A 20,483-nucleotide genomic window follows, 5' to 3' on the forward strand; every position below is an offset into this window, starting at 1 on the left:
CGTAAGAGTAATTGGCCTTTTAACAGAGTAGAAAACAGTGCTGAAGGAGGCCTTGAAATCCTTTAGTCCTTTCTAGTCCATTGCTACATCCCCAGTAGGGTCTCTTCTGTCTGTCTTCTTTGAGAGAAACACTTGTCTTTCCTGTTCTTAGAAATGTTTGATAACTAAGATTTTTTTTCCCCAACTCTTTCTTCAAGATACTCTTATTTTCACCCCCCTAGAATTTGGTTATTTATCTGGGCATAATAACTTTAGTATAAGTTTATTTTAAGAATAAATAATCACACAGAGGCCCATGAAGGGTTATTTTCTTAACGTACTTCTTCCCTCCTGACTCCTGTGTAGGGTTTATCACACTCTAATAGAGCCTTGTTTCAAGTTAAGACTGTAAACTCTTTGGGGCAGAAATGGTGCCTGTTCGGTACTTAGTCTAGCCATGCTGCATTCTGGTAAGAGACCTCTAGGCATTACCATATTTGAAATGTGCAATAACCTGTCCAGGCAGATGAATTCCTAAAATTGCATAGCTAAAAAGTAAATATTTAGATTGTTTGTCCACTGTGGTAACTACTGCTGCATGAGTGCTACAACATTAAAAACAATGACAAATTTTGTTTAAAAAAATGGGGTATAGTATGTGTAGCTTATTGATCCTTCCTTCAGACAAGAGGCTAATTGCAGGATTGTTTGATTGTTCAGCTAATGCTCTGACCAGCAGCAATTACCATTTTCTCATGGGGAGTGCCAAGGCAGCTATATAAAGGGGGTGAAAATATTTGGGTGGGGTTTGGTTTTGTTTCAGCTGGGGATATTTTAATACAAGGGCACCTGAGAGGCAGTCTTTGGGAACGCTTGGTTCTGAATAGGTAATTGGTCGTATTGAACTGGGTTGGTATTTTGCAAATGCCTGCAATTAAGCTAGACTTGAGAGGCAGAATGAACTGATTCTTTTTATGAATCATACTCTCTATCCCCTCTAGTCGCAGACCAAGGTACCATCATATCAGGATGTGTGCAGACAAAATGAAAGGAAGTCCCAATCCCTGAAATCTTACTATAATATCTTTCTTTTATTTTCCTAACCAGTAGGTAATATAAACCAGCAGTCTGCCCCCTTCCTAGTAAAGGCAACACAAAGATACTAAAGAAAGATATCTGGAAAATGAATTTGAGGATGGATTTCCCCCCCCACCGCCAACAGAATCTGTGTCCTGGGAAATAAATATTAATTAGTTTTTTTGTCAGTAGTATAATTTTTATTTTCAGTGGATGGTAAATGTAGCTTTTCACAAATCCAAATCTTTCTCGCACATCAGAGCGAAGGGTGCGGTAGCAGATAATTGGTTAGTGCTAAGCGCCATGTGTTGTTATGAACCGCTAAAAGTCACCACTGATAAAAGGCTCATGTGCAGAATATGACCAGACTGAGAACTTTATTACAGAAGTGTGGGACCTGCCAGCCTGGAGTAGATGGTCTGATCTGTTGTTCACTGTGACAGAGACCAGTACCAGCCCCTTATGAGTAATGACAGGAGTTATGATTGCCAGCGTGCTTACCCCTTTTCCCATCTCCAGGTAGGTCTTAGGGACTGCTTTATAGTCACCTCCTGGACTCCATAAGCAGGAACTCAAATCTGGAGATGTTCTTGCCAGTCCTGGGAGGACACATGCCCAGTCTGGAAGGTGCCGCAGTCTTGATGCAAGTTCCACTGAAACTGTGCAGTACTTTCATTGCACTGCCCTTTGCAAAATCACGGACACCCCTGTAATCTTTGTTTCCGTGACCTTATTTGCAAGTTCAGTAACTTCATTCTTTTCATGCTAACCCCTGAGGATGTTTCTTTGTTCCTGATAGTTTACCCTGCCCCTCTCCAATCCATTTCTAATTCAGAAAAATGGAGATAGAGTAGCAAGCACTGTCCTGCAAAGCTGGGAGGTTTGTTTCATCTCTACTTCTCCCACCCTAAGAAAAAGCTCTTCAAGGTAGAATACAAATTCCCACAACAGCAAGGTTTCAGATTTCAAGTGGCCAGAGCACCCAGCAATAGGAAATTCAGATCAAATCCGAGAGCCGCAACCTAACTGGAGGTCATTGAGGCTATGCCGCTGTGGCCAAGATGGTTGCCTTCAAAGGAGGTCAATCATCACCACTATCATAGTAGTAAGTGGCACTTGTCTTACACAAACCTGCCTTCTGGCCAACAAAACAAGCTTTGGTGTTGCAGAGGGTAGAGTGGCGCAATATGAAGATGTAAAAAGAGACCTACCTTCATTGTATCCTTGGGCAGTTCCCTCTTCAGAGGCGTCTGCCATTGCTGAGTAATTGGCTCAGCTAATTTGTAACTGACTGTTTCTATGTAGTGTGTAAATATTTGCGTAAATATTTATTTACGTAAATATTACTGCATATCACCAATATATAAGGTGCTAATTTAGAAGTGTCCCGCAGGGATGTTTACAACTCATTTGTTTGATGGATTATTTTTTTAAGGTTGAAAGGGGAAAGATCTGTCTATCCTTTTTTCTTTTCTTTTTTTCCTCATTTTCTTTTCTTCCCACAAATTGAGAGTAGATGAAAAGGGTTTCACATTGTTTATCCATAGAAACAATGTGATTTATCTGTAGTGTTGGTCCCTGAGAGTGAGCAATGCAGAAAGCAGTTGTAATTTAATACTAAGCCGATGAGAGGTGCATTGATTTTTACAGCAGGTGAAGATTATGCAAGAGTAGCCTCTAGCATTACTTGTGGAGCAGGGGAGGGAACCGTCTCATTTTTTGCCTGGTGGTGACAGTATAGATTTTTTTTACACAACTCAGCAAAAACACCATTCTACGGGCATCATAGCAGGTTGCTTTAGCTTTTGATTTCCAGTTAACATATCTCGACAATTTTGCTATATCTAGGTCTTTTTCCTGGGGACTGAGCACGTTGTTTATTTGCTCATGTTTTTTTAGAAGGAGAAGAGAGAGAAAGGTAGTTTTATTTTTAGTTCATTGCAGGCACCTTGTGAATATTTCATTTTCCCTTTCCCATTTGGTACACTTCTGTGATGGTCTGAGAGTGGAAGAAACTCATTTTACCAGTGGAATCTCAGTGTTTTATTTGCAGAGAACTTGAATTGCTGCTGGGTGGATGTCGGGGGAAGAGGGAAGGCAAGGAGAGACAGGCATGTATGTTCCTTGTTGTAGCTTTGCAACTCCATTTGGTTTAAACTTAAACTTTTTCCTAAACTGCCACTCCTGCAGAACCTATTGTTGAAAATAGTGGGGGATTCAGGCTCCTGTTTTCATTCATGACTCAGCAAAGTTAACAGACTGTGTTAAATTGCTGAAGGAGCTTTGATGTGATTTCCTGTATGTGAGAAGTGGAGAAAGCCAAACCTATTACGTTACGCATTACTATTCAATGTAAAATAAAAGGTGCTCACTTTAGTGCCCAGTTGCAAGTGAATATATCACTCCCATTTGCTTTCATTACATTTACAGTGAGAACAGCAGAAGCAATCATTTAAATCCAATGTAATACAGCTCTCTTTGGGAGAGCAGTACTTACAGGTGCTGCAGAAAATAAGTTTCCCTTTGTGAAGGCCGGGGGAGGAGGCTGGCAGTATAAAAGAGCGCATCTTCAGATAAAACTAGCAACCTCTGCAAAGGCTCCTGCGATAGTGTGGCTGTGACCATTACTCAAAAACCTTGGTCTAGCACTGGCCCTGCTCTAAGCACAGTGTTCTCTAAAGGTGCCCTGACAGGGACTTACCCTCCAGCACTGGAACAGGCGATGCCTCCTTAGCTGTAAGAGAAAGTGCCCGATGCTGCTCATCAGCTGAAGGAGAAATCTCCCCGAGAGTGGTATTGCTCTATCACAGTTATTGCAAGCTTTGACAGACCGTGATTTACTTGGTCGGTGCGAGCAGGGCTTGTGCATCGTCCTCATGGTTGGCAGCGAGCAGCTGTGCCCTGCCCATTTTCCAGTGGTAGCTACATTGTGTGTTAGACTTTGTTTGCCCAGTTCAGGAGGCTGTTCTCCCCCTTAGCAGCTCTTTCCTCACGGTGGTTACAAGCAGATTGAGAGGCTGAATATTAGCAGTTTGGTTTTTTAAAAGATAAATATCTGCCGTGTGAGACACATACTGCAGGGTCCAGATTTCTTAGCCTCTCGTTCAATATGCTCCATTTTGTCATTCTTCAAGCATCCATGGGAGATACGTATTATAACTCTGGTGAAATCAAAATCCGGTATGCAAAGACATCACAAGTAATGTTATCCCTGAAGAAGGCTTTTCTCATTTTTTCTTCGGTTATTTTGAGGGAGACACTGCTCTCGTGGAACCAGCTGGCAGTCTATCTCTGTAAACCTTTTTTGCTGCTGTGAATCAGGATATACAGTGAAATTTTCTGTAGCGGAGGGAAGCCGGCAGTTGGGCGTCTGTTAATAGCCTGAAAGTAACTAATGAGGATGTGCAGTCGGAGCGATTGATTGAATAGCTGCAGTCCTGTGTGTTTCTTTTTCGCTTGCTCGCTTGCTCTCTGCAAGCTGTGGGAAGGGAGGGGGAACGGAGAGATCCAGCTTTCTCTTAAGTGGAAGTAGCACGGATCCCCAGGGCCAGGCGGCCAGAAATGGAAGTTTAAGCTGCATCTGTCTCTTGAAAGGAAAACGGCAGGAGTCAAAATGTCACTATCTGGAGTCACGGCTTACTCCTTTTCTTTAAGATTTGGAAGATAACAATGGACTTTCTGCTAGGAAGTGATTTTTTTCCCTCCCTGTGTTGGGGGATGTTTTGTGAAGCTGGATTCCTTTAAGTCTGGCAATTGAGCTGGAGATGGGCAGCAGTTGTGATAAAGGTATCTATATGTATGTGTATCTAGCTTTATATAAAAATGCATATATGTACAGTATATGTGTGTTTGTGTAGAGATTTTTAATAGTGTGTATGCTTTATTATGCTATTATTCTAATATTTATACTAGAAAAAGATAAGTGCGTCTTTTATGAATATTTGTGCTCGTCAGATCAGCCTGCATGGATTTAAGATGCCAAAGTCATATCTTAGTAAGGTCATATTGCCAGAATGAGGAGAAGTTGACCTATTTTTTTTTTATCTGCAGAGATATATGTGTCATATTACCTGGGCAGTTGATGAGTCTTCTGCTGGTTGCATGGTTTGAGCAAGTAGTGTGATCATATAAGACCGAACTTTGACCTTTCTCAAATTGTGTTCAGCTGTGACTAAAATTGAGCTTCCCTGTGTCTTGATTTTAGTTATCTCTTAATTACTGCATTGCTTATGTAAAAAAAAAAAAAAAATAAAAAAAAAAGTTCTCTGAATACTATCTCACAATCTAGTAATAGAGTACTAAATATGTTTGAGTATTGATCTTTACCAGCATTTTTTTATTTTTATTGCCTACAATCAAGTCAGATTCACAACCTTGAATCTGTCAGTGGCAATGCCATTGTGATTTAGTAAGTAAATAAGATGTAGAAAAATAAGTGAGTGTAATTCAGCAGTTTAGTAACGCACTTGAAACTTTGCTGAGGTGTCTGTCCTACAGAGCATAAAATCTGACTATTCCCCACCCCCCAGCATCCATTCACCTTCTTTTCCTTCTCTTCCTTAGAGGTCCCAGCAGAGAGATCTCCTCGCAGACGGAGCATCTCCGGGACCAGCACCTCTGAGAAAACCAACTCCATGGATGCTTCGAATACTTCTCCTTTTAAAGTGCCAGTAAGTGTGCCTTTCCTGCAAAGGAATTTTTCTCATTGAATAGGAAGAGGACATGAAAATATCACAGTGTACAACTAAGGCGGGGGGGGGGGGGGGTGGGGGGGTGGAGCGGGGAGCATTGCTATCAACTGTCATGTATTATCTCTGGTAGATCCATAACTTGCTTATTTTCCTTGCCTTGATCTAAAGTTGCAAATAGTGAAACTTATCAGTGTTAATGTGGGCAGTGACCTATATAAATACTTTTGAAGTCGCCACCAGGGATTGCATTACATATTCAATTTTGACTAGGAAAAAAGTTCGTTTAGGTTGGTGATAGCATGTTATTTTCCCTCATGCCACTGAAGTCCATAGAGAATTGAAATGGCTTTATAGTTTATTCGGAAGCTGATGAAATTTCTGCAGGTGTGTTCATTGCTCTTTAGCTATTCACTTTTTGTCGAGAGTTTGGTTGGCTGTGAGTCTGCATAAGACATTTTCAGCTAGAGTCCAGATTTTCTTGTTTGTATCAGTCTTTGGTCAGTGCATCCAAGAGCACAAAGGCCTTTCTATTATTAGACTGAGGGCAAATGCTTCAAGTTAAAATGAGGTGCTCTGTAATTTTTTTAACAATATTTGTTCATGTTTTAAAATGCCTAACTTTAATATTGCAAGTATTTTCATACCCCTCTATTTTTGGCAAGTAATCTGCCTACTTTAAAACCTGAGGAAAAACAGAAGAAGAATTATCTAGTGAATATCAAGTTTTTTGTATATTTCTCTATGGACATGAGTACCATTTTTGTACCTTGGTGTATATGTTCTTGCTTTGGTTTAGACAGCACGCATCCCTTTTAAGCACAGTTCCTAGCTCACTTTAGATCCATATGTGTGTGAAACTTGGGTTTTTATTAAATCCTACATTGTGTCATTTTAAAAATAAACCTGTAAACTCATGATTTATTGGAATTGAAAAAGGGACCAAGGAAGCAGTGAATATACTGGCTATCCATACTTGGTCCCTTTTCAGAGTCATAGAATAATATAGATCGGAAGGGACCTCTGGAAGTCTCTGATTTATCCCCCTCTTCAAAGCTGGACCAACTTATATCCAGTTGCTCAGGGCATTCTCCAATCAGGTGTTGAAAACCTTGAAGGATGCATACTGCACAGCCTTGCTGGACAACCTGTTCTGATATTTGACTATCCTCATTGTGAAGAATATTTCTTTTGTAAAGGCTTTGTTGTCAGAACAAAACTTGAACTTCCAATGTCTATTGAAAGACCATGAATTGCATTTTCCTCTAGTTCAAAAAATATCTGAAGTAGCAGTTAAAGCAGAATATATTGCTTAGCCTTGAGAAGAGAAAGCACTGAGGGAAATGTTAGCAATGTGTATAAAACCTGATGAAAGGAAATAAAGACAACGGAGCCAGGCTCTTTGGACAAGAGGCAGTAAGCACAAATTGAAATATAAGAAATTCCATTTAAACATAAGAAAAACCTTTTTTCACTGTGAGGACGATCAAACACTGGCACAGGTTGGCTGGAGAGGTTGTGGAGTCTCCATCATTGATGATACATTCAAAAGCAGACTGGCCACACAGTCCTCAGCATCTTGCTCTAGTTTACCATGCTTTGAGCAGGAGGGTTGGACTACACAATCTCCAGAGGAACCTTCCCACCTCAGCTATTCTGTGATTCTATGAACTATCCTTTATCACTTCAATGACCTGTTTTCTGGGTGGTCCTTGGGGAAAAAAGGGTCTTGGTCTAGTTCCATGTGAAGTTGTCACAAGAATATTCTGTTATGTCAAGTTCTGAGACTTCTATGCTGAACCCATGGTCCACACAGTTCCAGGAGGATTTCTGAACTCTGAGAGCCTTCAAAAGTCCTAGCTATTCTCATCTTCATATATAAGAAATTCTCTGTCTTCTTTGTGTTCATCTACAAGTAATTGCCCTAGCCTTTATGTATACATGCATTGTCATAGTCTTCGTCTAACAGCTGCAAGCTCCATATCAGAAGTGTTTGATTGCTATCTGTATTGTTTGTTCTATATGCCCCCTTTTTAGTTTGTTCCTCATTTTTGTACAGTTTTTTTTAATGTTGATCCTATCTTTTAAGTGATGTTTTAATGTTTGTCTAATTCTTCTGTAATAGTTCTCTAATACTTCTTAGCTCCTGCTCCCTTTCAAAACAAGAACATTGCAGAATGTTTCTCATTTCCCCTGGCAGGGTATTGGGCTTTTAGGACTCTGGCAAATAGGTTCAGGAAGCAATACATGGCTGCCTTTCTTGGGCATAAACCAGCAAAAAAACTAGAAGCTATTTGTGCCACATGTAGCTGGTATTATGCTTCTTTGTCTGCCTGGCCACCTGTATACCCAGGAGCATAATGCACCCTCCTGTCTTTCTCATAGGGACAAGGCTTCTGGCTTTGTAGGTTTTGCTCTGAATAGCCCATTTATATGCTGTTACTCCTTAGCAGGTTGTGGTGCAGGTGGGGGCTGAGATCATTCTGTTTTAAAACGTGCCAACTTCTGATCTCTTTAAAAGAGCAAGCTGCAATTAGAAGTCAGATTGCCTAAGAATACAGATGAGCTCAAGCCAAAACTACTGAAATAAAATACCCTGTTAACTTTGTGGATTGGCACACATCTAATAGGTGGATGATAAGATGGGGAGGAATCATGTTTCTTCCTTTGATTTATATTAAGAATTTCCCAGCTCTCAGAAGTAGGTGAGATGACTTGGGCACCTTGTGGAAGTCTCAGATCAGTGGTCTGAGCTTCAGGTGAAGTAAGGGGTGCTTATAATGGCTTCAAATTTGTGCATGTGTGTGTGTGAGGTCATCTTTATTTGATAGGGAGTTATTGTACATATAAAGGAGATTAATAATAAGAGAACTTACGTTTTTGTTTTTCCAAACATTGACACCTACAGTATAGGTTGGAAGGCTATAGGTAGCTGCAGTGTAGTGCTGTCTCAGTTATTCTTTCCATGGACCTGACTCTGTGCCATACCTCTTCTACTCACTGCTAGGATTTCTAACATAAAGCAGCTTAAGGCAGGGGACAGCTTAACCTTCTTCCATACTGATGGAAAATTATGCTGAGACTTTCATAATAAGTTGCTTTTACAGCTTTTTAAGTTTGCCTCTCAGAAAAGCTATTTAAAAGCTGTGTTCTCAATAGGACAGTGGCTTCCAGCATGTTCTGTGCAGTTTTTCTTCCTTTCCAACACCAGGCAGTGGTACTCACTCAGAACAGGGCATCTGTTTTTTTAATACTGCTAATTGGCATTTGTTTAGCATCTGGAATTTTGATTCATAACAGCATAATGGCCTTTAAGTGAACATTTCCTTGACGAGACATTTTTTAAGTAGTCTTTTCAGTGGCAGTGGTCAATGAAGGATTTATTTTAAGGGGCTGACGTGTAAAGTTCAGGAAATTAGCCATTGTACCTCCTGCGTGTGCACTGGAGGAAAAGACATATGTTTAAATTTACTATTGTGTGAAAAGCAGAATTTCAGTTCTTACAAACATACTTTTTCTCGGGACTAACCACTACATGGACCAGCATGTGCAACGTGTTTGTTCTGCTTATCTCCCACCAAGGGGAATAAAGTGAATTCTGCTAATGCTGACATTGCACAGCACAAGGCATATATAGAGATAGGAGCTCTTGGTGCTTGTCCTTTCTTTTTCTTCCACATTTCCCCAAATATTCTTGTCTGCAGTTAAAACATTAGTCTACATTTATGTTCTGTTGTGTTATTGCCGTTTGACAATTTCCAAGCATATCTGGGAGGAATATTGAGAGAGAACAGAAGGGCACAAAAGGTAGGAAAATTGAGATGAGGAAGCGTGTGTCTTCTCACATATAGACAGATGTGTGCTGTTTATAGATATGCATATATAGGAAAAGTCATATTTTTAATAATGAATATTATTTGACTGAACAAATAGGAAGGCATACGGAACTGGCTAGAAGTAGGCATCGTGACGCATAGGTGGGCGAGAAACCAGCTTTTCCCTTCCCACACACACTATGTCCTGGCAGAGTGTCTCAGTCTCAGTGCATCCCGTTCCCTACTGTTGCACTGTTGAGCCCCGGCAGCACTGCGGCAACTGACCATATTCTCTCATTGCTCTGGCATTGGAATTGAGGGACCAGGGTAAATATGAGATTATCAAAATCTTCAAACCTCCTGCAGTGGCAGGGTAGAGAGGAAATGCTAATCCACTCTTCAGACTCACATTGTGCTCTCCAATTTTTGCTTCTTTGGGGTAGGGTTGTTAGTGAGTTGTTATTACAAATAATACATGATTCATCCATGTCTTCTGGCTATTAGGAAAAAAGGCAAGAAAGAGGCGAAGAAACAAGTGCAAATGAGATAGGAAAGCCAGAACACAATCTTTGAACTAAATAAAATGATTTTTATAGGAACCCTGTGTGCATTTGATGGGAAGACTGATACTTACAGATTGCCTGCCTTGGTTTGTTTCTAGTCAAGAGTATAATTGGATCTATAGAAATACTGTCTGCCTCTTTGCTCTTTAAGAGTACTGCTAAATGGAACAGAAGACAATGCAGCCAGCCTAAGTGAAGGTCACAGCTTGATGAGATCTCACGGCTGCCCAGCCTCATCTTTTATGCAGTCAGCAAGATTGTTGCTTCTCCTGAGCACAGCTCCACTACCGTCATGCTGCCAGGTTAGAACAAGTCTGATCTTTTCTGGCCATGTGACCTGATGGCATACAAGTACATCTTTTTAATTCTGCGTCAGCGCCGATGCAGAGATGGAATTGTTGATTTACCTTAGTGTGAGGCATTGTGGCATCCTTCATGAAAAACTGGTTGTGCTCAAATCTGTCCTCCCTATTGTAAGATTAACATTTTTATTTCCACTTTCCACTCTTTTCTTACCGTAACACATTTGAATCTGCTTTCATTTTTTATCATTTGCCTGTGATGTGATGGCTTAGGTATGCCGGCTATTATTCTGTAGATGTTGCCGGAAGGCATAAATGGGTAATTTGCTATCTCTAGGTTGCTCACCAAGTTCTCATCCGTATCTTTATTCTGGGGTAATACTGTTCATAGGCTCTATAACCTTCACAATATCTTTCTGCCAAAGTGGATTTGTTCATTGCATCAAACTTCCAACATTGAGTCAGATGACGGATATATCCAGCCTGTGACACTGTCTGGTGGACCTCAAACAGCAGGAACATTTTTCTCATGTTTGGTGTAAAGACTTTATCTAATTCCCCTGCAATTAACGCAGGGGAACTATGAATGCATATAGCTATAAACACTGGTCACATTCCAGTTGTCCTTCGTTTAAGAGTGTTTAAATGTGCACCAACTCATTCTATTCTTTACCTCCAAACCATGGCTTAGTCAAGTCATGCAGAGTTTAATTAGTGCATCCTCTGCAAATCAGTCTTTCTGGCCCTTTTATCACTTTTCTTGCTCTTCTGGTTTTACTTCCTTTCAATTGATTCTCCAAGTTCTGGTACTAAAGTTCACAGGAATGTGTGTTATCAGTTTCTAATTGCTCACAACCCTTTGTGTTATTTCTCTGTCTTCCCTGGCCCTCGCTTCACCTCCTAATTTAATATAGCTCAGTGTAATTAATGTGCTGTTTAACTTTTCTTCCAGATCATTAACAAAGATGTTAAACAGAAGCAGTCATGCCACTATCCCCACCACATCCCATTGGATCCTTTCTTCTACCTTGATACCTCACCACTTGTCATAACCACTCTTTTTAGATATTCCTGCAGCCAGTTCTCAGGTTTGTGTTACTAGCTTTGACAAAGCTCATTTCCATTAATTCTTCTAATTAGTATGTATGTTGTATTATCAAAAGGTATTTTGAAGTGTTGGGCTGCTTACTGGCTGTGTGCCAGGGGACTAAAGAGCCAGGGTCACAAAAATTACTGCCTCCTTCCTGACGTGAGGGAAAGACAAAAATGCAGCTGCTCGAATCGTGGTGAGGTAGGCTGGAGGCCATCACTTCTCCACGTACTCCACTGGCTGCAGCTGATAACTCTTGTTTCATTAAACACTCCGATAGACTTGGGTGACCTGTTTCTTATTTATTGTTTATCACTGTTGTTTTCTTGTTCTCTAGATAGACTTCTGACCTCTATTCCTTAATTCCTGGATAGGGCCTTTTAAGGATGCTGTTGTGCTAGTGCCTGATGTGGACAGCTCCCATGAAGGCAGCCAGGCTCTGCTTCCAGTTGCGTCCATGCTAAACACCTTGCTGAACTGGGATCTGAAAAGCTGATGTAGCTGTCCACAGCTATTGGGTAGCTCTTGTTTCTTCATGAATTTTTTAGTATGATTCCCAGTGACTTGGAAATTTGATTCCTTTAGTACTTTTGACTGCATATCATGCAAAGTACATGCCGTCTTATGATACATTTTATTAATAGATGTATTATCAATGTATCCTTGTTGTGGTATCCTCTCCATTTCCTTGTTTTTATTATTATTGTTCTTAAACTTGTTCATCCTATTCTGCACCCCTCCTGTGACTGTAGACAATTTTTCATTGGAAAGTTGAAATTGTTATCTGGCCAAATCTGCAGTGCTGTCCCATCAGGGGAAAAATATCTTCCTGATCCTTGCTGTTGATCAGCTTGTGTCCTCAAGCATGATAATTGCTCACTCTTGTTATTTTTAAACCTGACTAATGCAGCTACATATGTTATTCTTCCTTATATAAACACATAATCCTTTTTTAATCTTGCTGAAAAAATTTGTCTGTATAATATCTTATGGCAGAGAATTCTACGGGTTGATTTATAGATAGCATTAGAAAAGGTCTCCTGACAATCAGTTAAATGTGCTGCCTCTCATGTTAAATTGCCCCTTGGTTTTCTTATGTAACAGGGTGCATGAGGAGCTTAGTTAATTTCCATTCTATTTGTTTTATACATCTATAATACCTTCTTGCTTTTGTTTCTAAAATAAATAGTCAGTCTTTAAAACATATCATTTGTAAATCCCCCTCTTGTCTGCCTTTAATCAGTTTATACTTCTGGAGTTTAGTTTTGTTCTAGTTTTCTTGCTGAGATGAGAAGATCAGAAGAGAGTGGTGCATTAGTGCGAAAGCTATGGCAGATTTACATAATACCACTTTACTTTTATTGTGCTTTATCCTTTGTTTATACATTCAAACATGCTTTTTATTGTTCTCCGCCTGTGCACAAACCACCTCTTCAGTGACACAGTGCCAGGCTTTATGGATGAGTTGATGGTGGAATCTGACTGTTGGAAGTCACGGTCTTGTTCTATATATTACCACCAAGATGTATGTAGAGTTGTTATCATCTGCTTTTCTACTGTGTGAGTAGCTGAGAGTGTTTTCAAAGGTAGTCACTGCTAATATTTTAATAATGATTGTTACTGGGCTCATAAGAAAATTTCTCCATCTCCTTGCTAGTTATATTGGCGCTTTGCTGTTGTTCTACAGGGGATAGTAAACTTCACCATGTTTGCTCCTAAACCCTGGAACTTCCTGCTAGTTGTATCTTTCCATTTTACAACCTGGCTATCTTCCCCTGCTTCTTTGCTTCCCATAGCTTTACAATGTTACTGGCACAGGAGAGCATTTTCACTTGGCTGCGACTTTTTTTTTTTCCTCCTTGATAGCTGCTTGTGAGCAGCTTAAGAAATAAAATCCTTCATGTGCTAACAACGCACAGTAGTTGGGAAGCAGTTCTGCTGTCGTCCATAGTCACTTGAGTGTTATCTTTGTATCCATTCAATCCTTCCCCTCAGAGGGAACAAGTCTCATCGCTCTGTAAATGAAGTTACCCACCTGCTGTTATTAATAATGCATTAGTGCTCCTCATCGAGAATTATAAATGTTCAAGATGCATTGCAAGCCTCCAAAAGGCAATGTGTTTGTCCCCAGAAATACCTAATGTAGGTAACGGTCCTGCAAACCACAGTATTGCATATAAGATGAACCTTTATTGTCACCCATTTTACCGTGGTTTTGGGGCTTTGAAACTTCCACTAATACTGTTGCATTCTATTGATGGATAATTCGTGTTATATATAGTTTTATTAGTTCATGGCTGAATTAACCTTTCACTTTCAAAACAACAAAGACAATCATTATTTATTATGCATGGGCTGTTCTCTCCAAAGTGAAGAATCAGTACGTCTATAGGGAGCAATAGTTAATGAGTTGAGTAGTTCATACTTGGGCTGCCTTTGAATTTGTTGGGCAGTTCATGTGCTGCTCTGCTGAGATTAGGGACAGACAGACAGTTGTCATCTTTGGCACGGAGTGAGCATTTCCTAAAGCCAAAGCTGCCCTAACCAACAACCATCCCTGAGTTTAAAATACTTGGGGTCAGAGTTTCTATGCTTTCCCTGTGCAGCTATGGAGGGAAGTTATAAAAGCCTGCTGAATTTATCACTTCTCCTATGGTGATTTCTTCTTGGCAGAGTGAGAGAGATGAGATGCTTAACTTCCAAATGAGATGAATAGAATTCTTAGTGGGATGGAATGATTTTTAGGTAATTTTTAAGAATTGGGAATTCTTAGCCCGGTGTTTGATGCTTTTGGCTGAGATGATGAACCTGCTCTGAACCTATTCCACATGCTCTATTGAGTATGTTCTTGTGCTCACTTGCGCTTGCTCTCTTCCCCCGGCTTGCTCGCACCCCCCTGCCCCGTTCCACTAAACATGTGGTTTTGAGGGGAATTTGTACTAAGCTTTGTCCCATTAGGTGTGGACCATCAAATCTGTCTCGAGAGATTAAGGGGTAATTCTTCTACAGTCATTCTCTCACTGGACTGACAGTACTGATCTTTTGCAATTGCATCCTAGCTAATTTATCCTACCAATGTTTTGCACTTTTTTAATTAAGAACATAGTCTTATAATTTCTGGCAGTTTGGGTAATAAGTTTGCATCTTTTTGTCTGAGGGTGTTTGTTTAAGCAGTAAAATTCCCACTGTTTTTAAAAAAGTTCCATGATGATTCCTAAAGCTCAGACACTTCATTATAAGGTGTAAGAACCAAACAGCAGTGTATTTTGTGTTGAAGTAAGTATTTAAGAGATATACCTAGACAATAAGAAAGGAAGTAAGGGTGGTTTTGTCTTTTTAATGGTACAAGCTACAGTCATTAGCATTGGCAATGATTTCTTCTCTGTAGAAGGAAAAGGAAAAAGAACTTTCAGTTAGGTGGTATTGTTGTAGATAGCAGTTTATTTTTCATCACTACATCTTTTTTATATCACATTCAGTATTTAAAAACATTTCCTTTGGCAAATGGAAGTTGCAAAGCTCTGCTCAGTTCTGGCACGTGTAAATTTTTCATGCTGCTCCCAGGTTGTCCATCTGTAAGCACTGGCCCTGCGTGAACTGCCAGCAAGGTACAGAGAGCAAATACTGCAAATGTTTTCAAGTCTTTTGAGGATGACCAATAAGTACACTCTTTGTTTGAATAATTTTTATCCTTAAGTATATTCTTCCCCTAATTTTTTTAATTATTTTTTTTTGTATAGTCAACTCTGGATAGGCTTATTCAACCCCAAATAGCATATTTATTTTGTTAGGGAATAGATTATGTTCAATTAAACCAAGAACATGTTTCACTAATGTTAAAGCAATGCCAATTTAAAATTGTGCATGCACACAAAAATTAATATTCATGGTCCCTCTCTGAGTGGGATTTGGAATGACTCAATAATAAATACTTTTGGACTCCTGCTGAATTGGGTCAGCTTTGTCTTATTTGCCCTTAAGGGGAGAAAAACATGTTATTTCGTGTTTGCAATTCGAGTAGCCTGAGAGGTACTGGAATGAAGCCAGGGTCCACCAGATCTGAATCCCTGTAGTTGGGTTTGTTACTTTTTATGCTGAGAGGTCAGAATATATGAAAGTGCCTTTGAAAGTGCTATACATCCTCTACTTGAATTCCAGCAATGGCCCCAAGAGAAGCCCAAGAACATCTATTGATTACAGGTTTTTTTCGAATGCACTTCTTTAATACCAGGACCAAGAAAAGTGCAGGAACATGGGTAGAGTTTGAGTGGCACACACAGCTAAAAACACTTCTTCCCTTTTGACAGTACCTTTTTCCCCAGCACACTATGCAGATATGGGGGAGGGGGGTGGTGGTGGGTGTTGCAGTATCTAGATATCAGGCCCTTTCTTTTCCACTTTATTTCCTATTTCAGGGGAATATAGCAGCTTTCACCCTCGAGGAGCCTGCTGGCTGGCAAGCCTCAGAAATTGAAGGGCAGTCTTAAATGTAGCACTACCTTCAGATGCAGAAAACAGATTCCCTCTTCCTTTGTCCCCTGCAGCACCATCCCACAGGGCATCCCAGTTTCTCTGTGCTGCCTGTGGAAAGGTGTGTGTCAGGCTCTGGTGTGTGTGAGTAGGTTGTTTCCTACACAAGTATTTGGGAGAGGATGATCTGCGTGTGCTGGAAAGATCCTACAGCCTGCATCAGGTATGGATAGGCTTTCAGTAATACAGCACCATCCAAATCTCAATGGAAGAGAAGAGACAGGCCATCTGGCTGTATTTGCTGAAGATGTCATGGGTGTGGACCTGAGGAACTGTGGATTTGGTGGGATTTTTTTTACACTTGACAACTGAGCAGGACTCACTTGGTTATTCGTCGAAAGAAGAAGAGTTAGAACAAGTGCGAGGAGAGAGACAACCCACCTACCAGTGTGTACGGAGAGGGGAATTGTGTGGTTTCAAGAAGGGTTAGGATACAGGAGTGAACTGTGTGGAGGAAGAGGGACAAACTGAATGTAAAGGGACCAAGAATAACAGAATGAGGAAAGGTAGAGAGGGGGGTTGAAGGGTGAGCTTGTTTAAAGGGAAGAGGATGTATTTTGTTTCAAAAGGAGTGCTGAAAGTATGGGAAGATAAAGGCAAATATGAGATGGGAAAATTAGTTTAGAGATGTTTGCAGTGTATGTCTTGAACCTGACCAAATGCGGGCTTTGCTGTTTGGAAGCAACTTCTTTTCCAACAGTTAACCTGGCATCCACTGATGAGAAGAGGGTGATAGCCCTTTCCTTTGAATACTGTAGAGCAGCCCAGGTTGGAAGGGACCTCAGAAGATCACCTGGTCCAACCTTTTGTGGGAAGGGGAGCCTAGATGAAATTATGTAGCACCCTGTCCAATCATAGATAAACCTCATTTTCTTCCTGAAGAGATCAAAGAGATGTGAGATTTTTCAGACTAAAAGATTACAGATAAACTCATCTCTGGTTGTGATGGCCTAATTCTTATGAGTCTGAGAGATGAACAAGTCACGTACTTCAGCCTAGCTGAGTCACCTGGAGCCAATAAAACACTCTTGCTTTGTAGGTGTTCTGCACAGGAAAGAACAGGAGACCTTGTTTGTCTCCAGTTTGCTGATTTCTGTATTACAGGAGGCAGCTGTGGGCAACATCTGTCACCTGTCCCAAATGCAGCTTGTGGAGGCTTGCATTGCGAATGTGTTCAAAATTAGCTGTACTCGACTTCTATCCAAGCAAAACATGGATGATGGAAGACAGGGCTGGCCCCAGTTGACTATCACTGTCACTAGACCATAACTAAAGTAAGGCTGTATATGTGCTGGTTCAATCCACACCAAAAGAACATTCACTTTGAGCAAATTCTACCAACCTATAACCAGTCTATAATATTTTTAACAAACGTGGTTTCACTCGCATCTGTTTGGTAAATCTCCCAACAGCAGTGCACAGGGTACGGTGGCTCTGCGCAGCTGTTCTGTGAAGGAGCAGAACAGATTCGGCCAGTGAAATGTTGTTTAATCCTACTGGATTAAGAACCTCTGTATTTGCTTTGATCATGCCAAAGAATGTATATGCATGTATGTCTGCAAGCCCTGGAAATATTTTGACACAATATGGTTTATTTTAAATGCATATTATGCTCAACGTAATTTAAAGGGCTATAGGAGAAAATCAAACTCGGAGGTGTTGAAATATTTCTGTGATTTCCCCACACATAGAGATGCACACGCCCCTTTGTGTATCAGTGGTCAGATGTACTCATGTTTCACTACTGATATCACAGCAGTAGCTCTTGATGGTATCAACAAGGAGAGAACTATGAGGAGAGGTTGAGGACTTGTTTACCTGGCAAAAAAAAGGCTAAGGGGTGATGTAAGGCAGCTTACTGCAATGGAGAGGGGAATTACAAATATGATAGAGCCAAACTTTTCCCCATAGTGGCAGATGCTATAATGAGGCAGCAGCTGCAGATTGCTGCTTGGGAGGGTTTTTTATTTTCTCACTGGAAGGGTAATGCAGCACTGGACTGAGTTGCCCAGAGAGGTGGTAAAATCTCCATCACCAGAGGTTTTCAAGACTTAGCTAGACAAAGTCAGAGTTAGACCAACCTAGTGTTGGCAGTATACCTACATGGAGCAGGAGGCTGGCTAGATGATCCCCAGAGGCTCCCTCCAACTAACGTGTCTTTCGTCAGTGATTGTTTGGTGAACAGTTGTAGTTCAGAAGACAGATTACTTGAAGATTTAGTATTTTTAGATCATAGGTAGATTTTGGGGTTGAGCTTTGCTTCAGAGCAATACCAGAACTGGTATCTGATGTCACTAGTATGTGAAATCTCTTGAAATTTTCAATTCTAGCTAGTGAGACTATTGAAATTACAAATTACTGTAAGACTTAATGTGCTATATCTAAATTAAAAAGGAAAACCCAGGTGCAACTGTGGGTGCAATAGAAGCTTATAATAAAAGACATCTTGTACTCTTAATCTGACCAAGAATTAAAAACATGGCATGTAAAGGGGAGGTAGGAACAAATACTGATATCTAAGACTACTCCTTATTAAATGGTAATTGTGGGATTTGGGGTCTCTTGTATAATAGTTGGAATTCATTGAAGTGCACCTGTAATGTGAGTAGTGCTAATTATGGCAATTTGAAGCTATCACATACTGGAACCGTCATTGGCTATCTAGCCCTGCCTTTCTTCCTGCTCAGAGGAATCCCAATAAAGCACGTTCTGTAATCATTGTCAGTGGGAATCACTGCTGAGTTTGGACTCAGTGACAGTGCATTGATTGATTTATTACTGGCATCAGTTTCCGTGTTTCACTTTTGCAACTTCTCGTTTTAGGGCTTCTTCAGTAAACGTCTGAAAGGGTCTATCAAGAGGACAAAGAGTCAGTCAAAGTTGGACAGGAACACAAGTTTCCGTCTCCCATCTCTCCGCAATGCTGATGACAGGTAAGGTTCAATGCATCTCCCAAAACAATCTCTCCTCATCCAGAAGCACGTCGCAAAATCTACATGTAGCATGCACAGAATGAGAGCAAGGAAGGGGATTTATTGTTAAACCGGCAGATGGGTGTTTTGGGGGGCTGACTCTAGTATGTTAAAGTTTAGTATACAGTGTACTGCTGACACAGGACTGAAAACTTTACTGCTCTTAACAGCTGACAAAAAGGTCAGGTTAAGCACATGGACTCAAATACCTTTTTCTGCATCAGTTTCAAATAAGCTGCAGACTTTAAATTTCATGATACAAAACCATTGGATTGATCAGCTTTAGAGAAACTTAGCTTGATGCATGCAATCCTTATCCACAGATCAGTGCACTGGCCAATATGAGGAATTGTGTTGGTGCAAGCAGATCAGTTCAGCTAGCACTTGCAAAGCCCAGAGATGTGCGGTGCAGTTCAGGCATGTTAAGAATCATTGCTAATGTCAGTCAATTGTATAGTTACTGCAGTGTTACTACAATGAACAAACGGTCTGTTTTTCAGAAAACTGGAAAATTCAGTGACTTCTGACCATCTTAGTGCTCCATTTGGTATATTTTTGCTTCTTTAGTTTTTGGCTGGCAATTCAGGCTGGGAATGGATTGTACATGAAGCAAGCAAAAGCTCTCACACATTTTTTTCCTAACTATTTGTAAAGTCTCTTGATTGTTTTTATTAAACATTACTCTGTGTTACATGCCACAGTAGCCCAGCAGGAGAACTGGATTGAGTGAAGAATAGGTTGCCCTGTACTTAAGGCCACGGCAGGCTTCTGTGATTTTATATTGTTTAGTGCATTTTCCCTTCTCCTTTAGCTGAGTTGAATTCATTAGTTGTATCTGTCATGCTGTGCTGCTTCAATCAATGGTGCTATCTTCTCCATCTGAAAGGCAGCACCATAAAATCATGGAGATAGCAAGGCTTCAGATGTTAAAGGTCTTGTTAACTTCACGAGTTACAGAAAAGACTGCTGCTTACCGAATGTGACTAATGGTGTGGATGATGTTGCTCCTATAGTCATAGCAATGGCCACCCAGTCTGCTTTGAGTCAAGTTTTGTTATAAATCCCTGTTTTCAGGCAGTTGCAACGTGGCTATAAAAAGCAACTCAGTGAGCGTAAGCATGTTAAATAATGCCACCATGTGATAAAGCACCTGTTATTTTTACCATTGTTTGTAACCAGCTTTGCTTGAAGTTTTGTAATGCAAAAAGCTCTTTGCTGTAAATAATATATGTTTCTTTCCCTAACTTGGTACTCATGCTGAATGTGGACTGATGATACTTCCTTTTGCAGTGTAAGGGAAATGCTGTCGTTCTGGGAAAGCCAATAAATTTAGCTATAATTAATCCTACAACTTCGGTTTAAGACATGATATTATGCACAGCAAAGCTGCGTTTTCTTTAAAACCGGACCCCCATCTACTCCCTGCCAGTATGGGCACAAATTGTCAACTAGACTTGAATGAAATGT

At 40.4% G+C, this 20,483-nt stretch overlaps 1 protein-coding gene across 6 annotated transcripts in view; it reads left to right on the top strand.

The window, feature by feature from the left end:
• The window catches only part of RASAL2 (RAS protein activator like 2), a 191,257-nt gene that overhangs the window by 129,547 nt on the left and 41,227 nt on the right, over positions 1-20,483 (top strand). For 5 of the 6 annotated variants that reach the window (XM_049808232.1, XM_049808234.1, XM_049808235.1 and 2 more), the window contains 2 exons: positions 5,620-5,726; positions 18,868-18,977. In XM_049808232.1, coding sequence (XP_049664189.1) covers positions 5,620-5,726; positions 18,868-18,977 — 217 coding nt within the window. Of the gene's footprint in view, positions 1-4,456; positions 4,843-5,619; positions 5,727-18,867; positions 18,978-20,483 lie in introns of those variants that run through there. The other variant, XM_049808237.1, reaches the window with a different exon arrangement.

The sequence above is a fragment of the Accipiter gentilis genome, chromosome 8, assembly GCF_929443795.1.
Source record: "Accipiter gentilis chromosome 8, bAccGen1.1, whole genome shotgun sequence".
Lineage (NCBI taxonomy): Eukaryota > Metazoa > Chordata > Aves > Accipitriformes > Accipitridae > Astur > Astur gentilis.